Here is a 13,385-nt window from a genome sequence, read left to right as displayed (position 1 = left end):
ATCTTGCAGAAAAAAATACCAAGAAAGGGGCCTGCATGTTCACTTTATCTCATGACAGTTGTCAAACTTCAGTTTGTTTACACATTTTAAAGTTGTTAGTGTTTTTTGTTGTTGTTTGTTTTTAAATCACTGTTGTTATAAAACTCAGCTGCTATTCAGTGTCATCAACAGTTGTGATCTTGGTTTACCTAACAAAATTCTGAAAGTGAGTCTCACCTTAAGAGCTGCTGCATGATGGGACATGGTCCTGCCTACCCGCTTGTCACTGCTGTACTGCTGTATGTCTGCTATCCACTCCTCACACTGAGCCATGATCTCCACTCTTTTCAAGTAAAAATGTTTGTGGATGACCTGCAAGAAAAGATTCAGGATGAAAGAACATAGCGTTGTTATCTAAGAACCATATACTTTAACAGTACAAAACCTGCAAGACCAAATGTGAGTCTAAATGGATGTAAGGAGAAAAACCCAAACACTACGGGGATAATTCAGCATGGAACCAAGAGGTGGAGGTTGGCCTCTATATAATTTAAAAAGCAAACAAAACACCAACAAACTACAAATCACACAAAGTTGTGAAATTCTTCTTAGTGTTGCCTTTGTCTTAATAGCTTTCTAGAACTCTGCCTGTTGGAAGAAACAATAAAATTAAAGAAATTTTATTGAGCACAGAGGGTTCTTGCCAATATTGCAACATAATTGACAAAATCATCTCTCTCTCTAGAGGTTAGAGAATGTAGCTATTTGTCTAAAGAAAAACTGCATATTGAAAGCACAATAGGCCTCAATTCTGGATGCATTCCTTGTATCCTTAATGGAGTTTGGAAGAACTCCCACAGACTGGCGCTTTAGATCCCCTGAGCCTACTTGTCATTTAAGACACCAAAGGGAAGACAGCTCAGATTCGTTAAGACAAAAGGTAGCAAGAGCTGAAGGATGCAAATACTTTCTGAGACCTAAGCTTCGGGGATGCCTTTGCATTTGTATTACCGAGTGATTATCCAATTGGTAAGGTTCCTAGCACAACCCTAAAAAATGAAGATCGTAACAGCAAGCTAGTCTTAGATAAATACTCAAGAGTCATATTTTCATTTGGGTGCAAATTCAGCTACTGCATCAGGGGAAAAAAAAAAAAAAAAGTAATGTTTTCCAAAGCACAATTTCCCTCACCCTTTTTTCAATAAAAATAAATGCCATTTTTCATAATGATAAGGAATACGTATTCACAGAAGCATTATTGGAATTATCAAAAGTTGAAAAAACACTAGGTCAGACGCCATGCTTAAGCTAGTATGACTATTTTTTAACACAAAAGCAACCTATCTCAGCCTTGAACTTTTCCTCAAAGTTATCATATCTTCATATTTCTTCTCCCAATCTTGAGGATTTCATCATACTGTCCTAAAGAAACATGCCTAAAGGCACCTGGAGAAAAAAATGTTTAACTGCTGGTATGCAGGTTAAGTGTTTTCTCATTCCATAAGACACAGTAGTTTAAATGGATATTTTTTTGCATCCCAAAGGATTTTTTATTTTATTTTTTTTAAATCAACAGCCAGAAAGGGACAGGGGACCGTTTTCTTACTCAGATACCACACTTAGCAGTGTGAATAATCTTAGAATAGTTTTACTTCTTCCATATTTTTGGGTAGACCTGTGCGCTGTCAAGAGTTGGACTTGATGATCCTTAAGGGTCCCTTCCAACTCAGGATATTCTATGATTCTATGATTCTATGATTCTATGATTCTATTTTAGTAGGAAAACAATGGAAAGCAAAGGAAACAATGGAAAACAAGTTCAACCTCAACTTAGAAATGGCTGTAGTTTCAATAGCCTAGAGCAAAATGTATTTTTCTCTATTTGCTGGTAGTACCATGAGATGACTCATGTTTGATCACCCAGTTTGCATTAATATTCACACAGATTCTCTTAGTGTACCTTCCACTCTTCTTTCCTTTGGTCTGTTTGGACCTGCTCTGAGAAAGGAATTGGACTAGAGATATTGAGAGAGGTTCCTAAATTATTCTACAATACTATGTCTGAGTTTTAGTCCATTTTCAGGCACGTAAACAGATTAGTTTCTTTAAAGCAAGTATTTTTAAGGCAGTGTGAATGGGTGAAGGTTAGTATTGGTTTTATCAAGACAGTTATTTTCAAAGAATAGATGTCTTTTATGGATCCTTTTACGAATAATGAGAAGGCTGGAATTCATTTAAAAGTATTTTTCCAATTCACATTGTTTTGGCATATCCAAAGTGTTTCCTAATACTTGACTCAAATTCGCGTTTCTTAGAAAAATACTTCACTGTTAGCTAAGCTGATTAAGAGACACTGAATGCCCATTTGTAAGGCTGATCCAACAGCAGTCACTGGGATGTAAAAGGCACCACCTGGTGTTAAGAGTGAGCCAACCCCTGTGAACCTCTTCTTATCAACCTGCATGCCAGCCCTCCTTACAGGTTTCTGCCTAGAAGTCCCAGTTCCTGTGCATTGCCCAGGGATCTGTGAAGTCAGGTAAATCCTTATTCACTTTAGTCTCTAGAGTCAGCTGCCCCAGGGATTAAAGAGGATAAAATAGACATCTCGTGCAAGGCATGCTTCCAAGTATCTGCATTACTTTCCACACTCCACTAAACAATGATTCTTTGCTTGTACTAAAAAGCATATGTGAAAAGGAACATACTGCAAGAAAAATACTTACAAGATCAGTTTCCTTGACTATTCCAATGTAAACAAGGTATAGTTTACTTAGCTTCACAAAACCTACCTCCTTAAAACATGGCGATGGATTTCTGATTTGTTCGAGCATTGCCCACTTGACTGTTGCCTGTCGTATATTTCCGTCATACTCTCTGGAGCTCTGGGTACCACTTGGAGTACCTCTTGAACGTTCATAACCTGGTTCATTAAAATACGGTTCTGCTACCAGTATTAGGGATTGGACAGACACTAACACCTGTTAAGAGAGAAAAATAAGTATTAAAAACGCTGCTCATTAGCTTTTTACAAATATGCTTAATTTTGCTTACCTCATGTGCAAAACCACTTCTCTGACTAAATAGTGTCATTTGTAATACATACTACTTGCAAGTAGGAAATGTCCATGCTTCCAGACTGAAATCATTACTACGTGGTTAAAAATTAAGACCTATGACTATATATTTAGTTCAAACACTGAGAAAACGACAAAACTAAGTTAAAAAAAAACAACAACAAACAACAAAAAATACAAATACAAGCAGAAGAAAACATTAAAAGGAGGAGATTTCTGATTGTATCCTTTTGTGAAAGTGCATTTGTTGAGTTTTCAGCCAACAGTTGTTGATCATTTCTTGTTGCATGCCTAAGAATGGCATTTCCAGCACACAGCATATGTAGGTGTAAGATATCCACTGCAGAAGATTAAAAAAAAAACAACTCAGGGCACCTGTTTCTACAGCTGCCTGTCCTTCCAGCCTAGATACAATTCAAAGCTGGGAGCCATCCCCTGATTTAGGAGTCCAGTTTGTGAATTTGGATGTGAATGACAAGAGTCATTCTTTTTCTTCAAACATGCAGAACACACAGTTTACATCAGATAGACACAGCGTCAGTGACCAAGGCAGTGTCCCAACAACTAGCTAGTTTTGCTCTGTGCTTAACAGCGGAATTCTCTCAGATTCTCTTGCAGCAATGCCAGCATAAAAACATTCCAACTTTCCATCCTCTCTGCCATGTGTTTATTCACTACACAGACACAATGCCAAACAAGTAAGTCATTTCAAAGCAACAGCCAAGAACCAGTTGAATGACCCAGGTTAATCCCACCATCACCTCACAGAACCAAATTATTGTTTCTCTTGGTGTCATGACGCTTTCTGTTTGTTATTGTGTAGCTGATGTGGCTTAACTGTAGCACAGAAGGGCCATCTGGCCCTTTATCCTAATGGACAGGGCACATGCTTGTGCAGTGGGAAATGTGAACTTGCATCCCCGTTTGAGCTGAGGTGGAGAGCTGCACCTTGTCTCCCTTGCCTGCCATGCATTGGACTATCAGCAGCCATGGCGATTTTGCATTACACCAAAAAAATAAAATGCAGAGAAATATAGTCAAATATAAGAAAAATGTTCCTCACAAATCAGGTCCCAGCAAGAAACCAGTCATTTATGACACTAAAAGGCAGAGGAGTAACGTACACATGCAAAGCCCATGTAGAGTACGTCAGGTCCAACACTTCAGATACCTGGGGAGTTTGAGACATCTGTGGTCTTTACATGTATCTAGAACTAGTTTGTTGCTTTTTTGAGTTTTATACTTTAAATATATAATTTTAAAATAGCTATGGTAGAGAAATTTGACACTATGCAGCATTGTATTTTCTTAGCCTTAATAAGCAGTTGTTACTCTATATTATAATTGTAATGAATGAGAAACTAAACCAATTTTCCAATTTCATTTGGGTCAGAAAAGTTAATTGCAGGAGCATTTTGGGTGGTCTGACAATAGTTTAATCTTTGAGCCAGAAAAAACATGCAGTACTTGATTCTTTCCAAGCAATTTATTTAGTCCTCCAGCTGTTTTCTATTTAAAAGCTACAAAGTGTTTTTTCTCCCAGTACGTGGGGGGGACTTCTTCCAATAGCTTTCTTGTTATTTTCAATCTCAAGTCCTAAAAAGCATTAGCATTTTAAACTTAAATGCTGCACGAGATTTCTAACAACCAAATCTAACATTAATCTAAGAAAAAGTATTTCACTGAAAATGCAATTTCCTGCTACCTTTCTACATCAGTTTTATGATTCCAAACTTTGATTACAAGGTTGAATCTTGGGAGAATTACACTATGTACGAAAATACAGCTTAGATCCCCAAATCATACTTGTCCCTTGTAGGGAGAGCAAAAGATGGAAATTCCACAATCTCTCCTGGACATCTGTCCTAGTGTTTCATTACCCTCATAGTGAAAATTTTTTTCCTAATACTTGATCAAAATTTCCCATGTCCTATCTTGTGACAACGGGTACTTTTCCTGTTGCTCTGCACCGTTAAGAGGTGTCTGGCTCCATCTTCTTTACATCTTCCTAATCTCTTTGCCATTGGTCCAGCCCCTTTTACACCATATGTTGTAATTCACATCTCACAAATTTGGCTAGAAGGGTTCTGAAGGAGACTGGATCAGAGGTGAGATTTACCAGCCATCAGGAAGCTTCCACAGTTCAGAGATAACCTCTTCCAATTACCTCTGCCTTTTCCATGTCCTTTGTCTGCAGGCTTCCTGTCCTATTGAGCAGCAGGACCACATTCTAAAGACTCTTTTGCTGCCAACATACTTACAAGTAGTCCTTCTTCTTTATATCCCTTGCAATTTTCAACACCAGCTGAGCTTTGGTTTTCCCAAGGAATTTGTCTACTGTCTTGATATTCCTCACATGTAGCCCATCCCCTCCTCCACCTTCTGTGGACTTCCTCTTCGTAGTTGAGCTTAGGCAGAAGTTCCTTATTTACACATGCTGGCTTTTTACCACTCTTCCTTAACTTCCCCACGCCGCAGTAGAACATTCTTGAACCATTAGGGGACTGATCAACCAGCTCCCTACGGCCAATTCCTGAACAAGTCACTTCTGCTGAAATCCAGGTTTGCAGTTCTACTACACGGAAACTGTACAGTCTTCTAGGATCTGAAAATGTACCTTGTGCTATGAAATTATTGCTCCAAGGAATAAATTGAGAAACTGATATAGGGACCCTGAAAATGTCACTGCACATTTTTCTTTTGCTTTATGTATGTGCTTATTGCCCAACACATTTCTATGGCATAAAACTGAAAATATTAAGAGCTATTTAGTCAATTATCATAACTTAGTACATCCCGAAGAAGCCAAGCACCAAAGTGAGGGCTGGTGGCAGACCATAAATGCAGACTGTGTTTCAGTAAAGAGTTTTCGCTGTTTCACAGACATAACTGCATCTGTTATACCTGTGAAAGCTACCTTAATTGGCACTATGCATTGCACTCGTTTCCAAATGCTAATTATATGGCTCTGTGGAAAACTACAGTACCTGGCAAAACAGAAATTAAAAAAAAAGAAGCTCCTGTCCCCCAAACACATTTTTTTATAGAAAGGTGTTACATAAAACATCAAAACTTAAAGGTACTTGCAAGGCTTCTTTATACACTATACTGCTATCTTACTACTAGCCACAAGCCACTGCTCTTTATTAAAGCATTCAGTCAGAGCAGTCTTTCTAAATGTTTTCATAAGGATTGTCTTCATTATACTGAATAATAATGAAAGAGAAATTTAGACCACTGGATGTCTTTTGGTTTTCTCCTAAGGTAGCCAGCCAGTGAAGTTGTCTTTCAAAAAAAAAAAAAAAAAAAAAAGGGTTGGTGGTATTTCTATTTTACAAATACACACAAAACCAGCCAGCTACTTTCAGACACGTAGCATGCTTTCTGCACACTTGGATCTTTTGCCTGCTATAGAAAGAACATAGAATGATAGGATGGCTTGGGTTGGGAGGAACCTCAGAGATCATCTCGTTCCAACTCCCCTACCATGGGCAGGGAAATAACCCAGTAGAGCAACCTCCACTGGCCACCTTAGGAGAAAACTAAAAGAAATCCAAAGGTCCAGATTTCTCCATGTAGCAAGTCAGATATTGCTTCACATGACAACTAAGTCAATCAAATGACTACATGCTTCTGAGTTGATAGTTTGCTAGCACACACCTCTATATTTTGTCGTTACTAGCAAAGTAATCCTGCCCAACCACACCAACAATCAGAATCAAGTACTATATAGCTGTTTGGACGTATTTTAAGTCATGTGAAGTGGCTTGTCACACTGTCAAAACAAGGTGGCAAACAAGGCACCATCCAACCGATTGGATCAGTTTGTACAACAATTACATCGTTACAAAGTAACTGGCACAAAACTCTCCCATCATAATAATCTTAAGAACACTGATAACAGCTGATCTTATAAAGACTCATTGGGTCTTTCACCTTGGAAGCTTACTGCTCTAGCAACCTCTTCAGCAGAATCTTGAAGTTCCTCATAAATCGGCTTTTGCCATCAAAAGCCCAGAGTTAAAGATCAAATAAGACAGTACACCCCTTTACTTAGAGAAACTAACTGGTAAGACTTGACAATAGGGAACAGTTTATAACCGAAGAAAGCACTGGTGAAAAAAAAATGAGTAAAATCTTCTCTGACACCAATAACAGGTACAATCTACAGGAATACACTGCTGTTTCACCAGCATAGCTTGCAAAGAGCTTTAAGGACAAACTAAGGCTTGATGATTTATCATTGTTCTGAGAAGACAGAACTCTAGATTTTTATAGCAGTAAACAAACAATTTCTAGCAAATTTTGAGGTTTCACAGAACTGTTACTGATAAAATGGCATCCAGTGCAACTAGAGTTAAAAAAAACCAGTTCAGTGAAGTCAGACTGCAGTACTTGCTACATGTTCCTCACGACAGGCTTCAGAACTGCTAAGTTTCAGGATTGGCTTTACTGAAGCTGTTTACAAAAGCAAGGTCTCAATACAACTCAATAGGATCTCTGGGTAATGAAGATCATTTAAGATTACATGCCTCCAACAGAAACTCTGTGGTAAGATAAGCCTATGTAAGCCTTCTTTGTCTGTGGTAGTGAATCCCCCGAGTTAAAAACTGGACGCGTGTAGCTACTGCCCCAGAATACCAAAATCACCTGCAATGCTGTTTTAAATAGCTACGTGTTTTGTTACGTTATCAGTACATGTGTGAAGGGCAATACATGTGCTTACATATTGCTGCACAATTTGAAAACTACTAATGCAGTATAAACAATACTTAGAAAGAGAATTAAATATCTGTCACAAAAATTCTACTTCCCGTATTAAACACAAGTTCTAAATATAAGGAGGGGGGAGGCAGCTTTTCTCCACCTTACAGCACCATAATCATTTGCAGATTCAAGAAAAAGTTTGAACAAGGACACGACCCGGGAGTTTTGTGTATTATGTGTTTTCAGTGTAGGTCCTGACAAATTCATGTTACTGTTTTGTATAGTCTGATTGTAGCTGCTAAATATAACTGCCTGGACGTAAGTAAATACAGATCCCATCACAGCTGCTGGTACAATGAAAGGACGTTTACATGCGGAAGGAAAAAAAAACATCTTAAAGAGGCACTGAGAATGACTCAGTGCTGGACATTCGCAACATATTAATTTCATACCTGTAATAGCACAATTAAATGACATCTAACTTTTATGAACTTCCCCACAGTTTTTTCACTCTTCACTGAAGAGTGGTGTGTAGATGCATCTACCCTCATTTGTGAATCTGATGCGAGTTTGTTCTCCCATGGTCTGGACTCCTTGGAAATCAGGCTGATTGTGGCAGCTTTTTACCTTCCAGATAGCAACTCTTACTAACAGCTTCTGGATCAGACCTTGCTTGTTGACCTAACATATAGGTGGACCAAGCTCAAGTCCATTTGAAAAATATGTCCTAGACAATTTCAGATGAAACTGCTGCTACCAGTGACAGAAAAGAGATGTCACAATAGGACACTTTCTGGACTTATATATACGCTTATTTGAGAAAGAAAATTCAGGTTTAAAAGCACAGGAAGAGAAACTTAGGACTGACAGATCACTGAAGAGAAAGAATAAATGCTCACCTGCAAAAAACTTGATGTCTGGGGATTCCATTTCTCTTCTGGCCTTCCGTGCCACGTGTTAAGTATGCTTAAACACACCTGAAAAAGTGATATTATTAATACCATAGACAAATATAATAAACTTGTTCTGCCTACTACATTAAGTTTTAGGGTTTTTTTTTTGGACAATCTTTTGCATATATTTGACTTTCAGAAATAAGTTATTTGCTATGATACTAATTTAAAATGAAAGCACATAAAAATAATGCGGATAAGGACAAACAGCATGCTAATAAATGAACAAAACAAGTTAAATTACTTTTCTTCAAGGAAAACCTACTGATTCTAGTGACTCGAAAAATAAATTAATCATGAATATCTGATTTTTTACTTTCCTCTTTCAATACTTTTTTAACACTTGTAATTATTGTTTCTAAAGAAAATCATTCTGCTTAAGCCTTTCAAAGGTGCTCTCTTTCGCACAGACTAACAAGGAACTGAAAATATTCATTAACTCTTATGACCGATATGGATTTTTGCAGTGAAGCCTACAGAGTCCTTCAACCTTATCACAAAATTGAACAATCGAAGTGAGGGAATGTAATGAGACAAAATAGAAGAAATTTAGAGGAGAGTATGCACCATGACTCTCCAGTCTGAATTACATTCTGTGTCTGCATTAAAAGAAAACCCGTTGTAAAACTCAAAAGGAACATGACAGCTTCTGAAACAGTGAGCAAGGGGAACCCTTGAAAGAGTGGAAAATGAGAAAAAACGTTGGTCTACAGATAATTTTTTTGCATTAAAAAAGGCTGAAGGAATGCTACGCTGGTACAGGCAAAGCTGTTTTGTGGGTCTAGACTTCAGAGCAGACATACAGACAACTTTCTGTAGTTTTATAAAATTTCCTGTGTGCTTATTTTTTGTATAGTTGCATTTCCCTGGTATGTCCTTGACTTTCTGTTAGGTTTTTGGAACCTTCAGAATGAACTGTACCATACCAAGGAGACTAGAGTGCTGGGAGGGACCCCTAATTTTCTTCAGCTTTTAATATTCTTTTAATATTTTTTAATCAAAACAGTTATTCCATCCTTATTTTAGAGTTACATTTTCTTTTTTAAAAGGATACCGAGGTTAAAGAATCTCTTTTTCTTCTTTTTAAGAAAAATCACTTCTGCATGGCAAGAGAGACGAGGCACTTGGCAAGTATATTTGGTTGCAGCTGATTTGAAGCATACTTTGCCCATGGAAAGGATTCTGGTTACTTCAGCTAGCCAAAATAGATTTCTGCCTGGTTAATTTATCAAGGATGGTGGAAAAGAACATTTTTCTAAGTCAAAATTACTTGATTTTTGGTCTAGTCCAGCTGATAAAGGCTTTACAAAATAATTATCTCTAAAATAATTCAGAAAAGAGGTCATTCCCATTTGAAACAGTTACATTGCTTTTCAATTCAGTTTGAAGACCAGCTTGAACAAAACACCTTTCTCCAGTACATCAGGAGTGGCTGTTCATTTGACTGTAAAAAGAAAAAAACAAACGAGCACCTCTAAAATCAGAGAGTGCACAGCACCTCTCTCAGCCTAATACCCATACCTGTGTATTTTAATTAATAGTAATTTAAGAGCCAATTTTCATGAATTTTAACAAAAAAGAAGCTACTACAGCACTTAGTGGGTAGCTGCAGAACTCACTGCTATGCAGCACTGTAGATGAAGACACACAAGGTTTCCAAAAGTCCCTGGACAAAGTGGCCACCGTTTTCACCGAGGGGCCTGTTACACTGCTGGAGGCTGGGAACGTGCTGCTCAGCACTTGCCCTTTTCTTAACACTCCCACAGGCAGCTAGTGCTGGCTGCAGCTGTAAGATGGCAAGCCCAGTCTCCACACCACCACAAAGCATCCAGATGGATGACCTGCATTTGGGAACACTGCCAGGTTTACCAAATCAAAATATGCCTCACTCTAGAAAAATCACCTTTTTGTTCATGACTTCTTCCTTACATATAAAGGCAAGATGCTGGACTAGGAAGGCCTTTGGTCCCCCGTCCTTAAGCTATTTCATCTTGGAAGTTCAGAATTATCATGGTTAAGACACAAAACCACAAAGGAACAAAAACAGACAAGTTTAATCAGTTTCACTTCCTTGTGCACAAGACCAAAGTTGACCTACCTTGCCATCGTTGTAGAGGTTTGGATTAAATCTCACACTGTGGCCTCCAGTTGTTTCCAGATTCACGAGTGGAGGGGAGTTAGGATAGTCTTGTGGAAAATACACATCAAATTCAAAGCATCCATTTGCATAAGGGGTGTCTGCGGGACCAGTAATGAGAACCTACCATTGTAAGAAAAAGAAGACAGTTTTTAAAAAGAACCCTTACATTTGTAACCCTGTTGAGATTTTTCTAAGTTAAAAGAAACATTTAATTTCCACATGCTACTTTGCAGAAAACATTGTAGGCATCATCATCATATGCAGGCTATCAGTCTGTTCACTTCAATATTCTGGGTAAGTGAAGCTCTCAGCTAATGTCCATTTCTTCAGACAGACTACAAATGGAAAGCAAACTGAAAGGAGCTAACTCTACCTCCTATTGCATGTTACTAATTCAATTCTGTCTTCAAACTTCAGGCCCAGAGACATTTGGTGTACTTCTCCATACCTACTGCTTTTAATTGACTTAAACTGTACTATGCAAAGATACCATTTGACCACAATCGAGCAGCAAAACAAAACTTTTCACTTTAGAACAACAGAAGAATGAACCGTGTCCTGGTAAGTCTCCTTGGCTAACAAAAGTTAAGTGTCCTTGGTTGGTAGATGGACCCCCCCCACACTCCCACTAAGTTACTGAGAAATCAGGATCAGACTAAATGAAATACTTCTGTTTTTTCTTCTACACCCAGCTGAAAGAGGGAAATAAAAATAACTTCACCTTCATAATGTCAAGCCGCTCCTCATCACAACGTACAAAAACACTGGATGAAGATGAGAGAGGCAGTGATGTTGAAAGAGTCACAGCTTCTTGAGCAAGACGTCGGGCTCTGGCAGCACTGTTGGCGTCACTTGCATTTTTTACCTGAGACATGTAGTGGTAATTTACTTTAAAAACCAATTTTCCATCATCGTCTTCAGAAACCATTTCAAATGTGTCTGGAAGAGAAGAAAATTTTATTGCATCAGGAAAACAGTGAAGTTACTAATGGATCAGCCTTAACATTCTGAGTATTAAAATCAGGAAAGGTTTATTTGCATCATGAAAATATGTATTTTGTGAGTTAACAGTGCTCACAGAAAACAAAGCATTACCAGTGCTGGGTTGAATGAATTCCTGCAGCAAATGTACAAGTATTCGTATGCAACTTGTCCAACGTACACCATTTCTGATTTGGAAAGCTACCAGTTACTCCAGACCAGGCATACAATGATACTTATGAATACAAAATAATGCTAATAATAGAATCAGCGTGAAACAGAGCACCAACAGTATTTAATTGTGTGGTGGTTGCAATGTTATTAAAAGATCATAAAAACTTATAGCTAATTTTGTTTAGTCACTTACAATGCAAAATCTACAGCTTGGCTGTCAGGGTGCAAGGCTACCATTACAAACTTTCCTACCTGCATATTCTTGGCATACAATTCCACAAACATTTGGGAGGAAAATCCCTTACAAATACAACAGCAAAGAAATGTGATTGCAAATGCACTGCAGTTCAAAAAATTTGTAAAACACGTTTCTGCAATAATTTTATAGCTCTATTTAGATGAGACACTAGTAGTAGTTCTTGAATTTTTTTGAGCACGTTCCCTTTATGGCCAAAATGAGAACCAATTCTCATCATGTTTTCCAAATACAACATAACAAGCTTCGTAAAAGGACAGAATGGAGTTTACAACAGTTTCATTTTACTTTAAAAACACATTTTGATCTGAATGCTATTCCATTAAAAAAGTTATACTTTTAACAAACATCTATCTAAACTCATATAAGAGTTTAAAAAAACACTACTAATACTGCAATAGAATTTGAGGGCTGAAAAACTCACAAATCATTACAGAAATGAAAATATGGCCACTATCACTGAATTTTGTGACTAGTCCCTTGAATTTATCTGGTGTATGCATAATGTGTTCCATATTTGTTCAATGAGCACATTAGTCTGTAACCTGAAAATACAGACTTGTATAATTTTCCATGTGTAAAAAGTATCAGTGGTTGTGACATATGCAAAAAGCTAATCACTTAAAAAAAAAAAAAAGGATTAATTGCAAACGATTACATATTTCTTAGGTATCTGCTTTCTAAAATACAAACATTAACACTTCTCAACTTACCAAACTGGAGTTTTTTCATGACAGCCACATACTTTTCTTCAAGAGAGCGTAAAACAGACAGAGGTTTGGGCTTCACAGCCGCCTTTTTGGAGTATTCGGCCATCTTCTTTTCTGTTATATGAAATGTGATGATTATTTGTAGTTAATAAGGTAATTTTGAGACATGTACTCCAACCATTTGGGGATTATTTAACTTGAAATGACACTTCATGATAGTGTCTGCAGAGAATTCTGAAAACTGGGGATCCCTCAGAGCATACAAATCTGTTTTTCTAACTACTACTTTTAATTACCTGAACAGCTTAAAGTAAATAAAGATCGTTATCTCAGCTCAGAAATAATTAATGACTACTGCGACTATGAATATTCATTTATTGATTCTTCTAATGATTTTTCTTAAGCAAGGCT

At 37.6% G+C, this 13,385-nt stretch overlaps 1 protein-coding gene across 8 annotated transcripts in view; it reads right to left on the bottom strand.

The window, feature by feature from the left end:
- The window catches only part of BIRC6 (baculoviral IAP repeat containing 6), a 173,593-nt gene that overhangs the window by 2,188 nt on the left and 158,020 nt on the right, over nt 1–13,385 (bottom strand). For all 8 annotated transcript variants that reach the window (XM_027453918.3, XM_027453921.3, XM_027453924.3 and 5 more), the window contains 6 exons: nt 12,978–13,088; nt 11,575–11,792; nt 10,812–10,973; nt 8,660–8,737; nt 2,769–2,957; nt 217–351 (listed from right to left, as the gene is read on the bottom strand). In XM_027453918.3, the coding sequence (XP_027309719.1) occupies nt 217–351; nt 2,769–2,957; nt 8,660–8,737; nt 10,812–10,973; nt 11,575–11,792; nt 12,978–13,088 (893 nt within the window). The remainder of the gene's footprint in view (nt 1–216; nt 352–2,768; nt 2,958–8,659; nt 8,738–10,811; nt 10,974–11,574; nt 11,793–12,977; nt 13,089–13,385) is intronic.

The sequence above is a fragment of the Anas platyrhynchos genome, chromosome 3 (genome assembly GCF_047663525.1).
Source record: "Anas platyrhynchos isolate ZD024472 breed Pekin duck chromosome 3, IASCAAS_PekinDuck_T2T, whole genome shotgun sequence".
In the NCBI taxonomy this organism is placed as follows: Eukaryota; Metazoa; Chordata; class Aves; order Anseriformes; family Anatidae; genus Anas; species Anas platyrhynchos.
The sequence above is the reverse complement of the archived record's forward strand: the minus strand, read 5'-3'. Positions and strand labels throughout refer to the sequence as shown.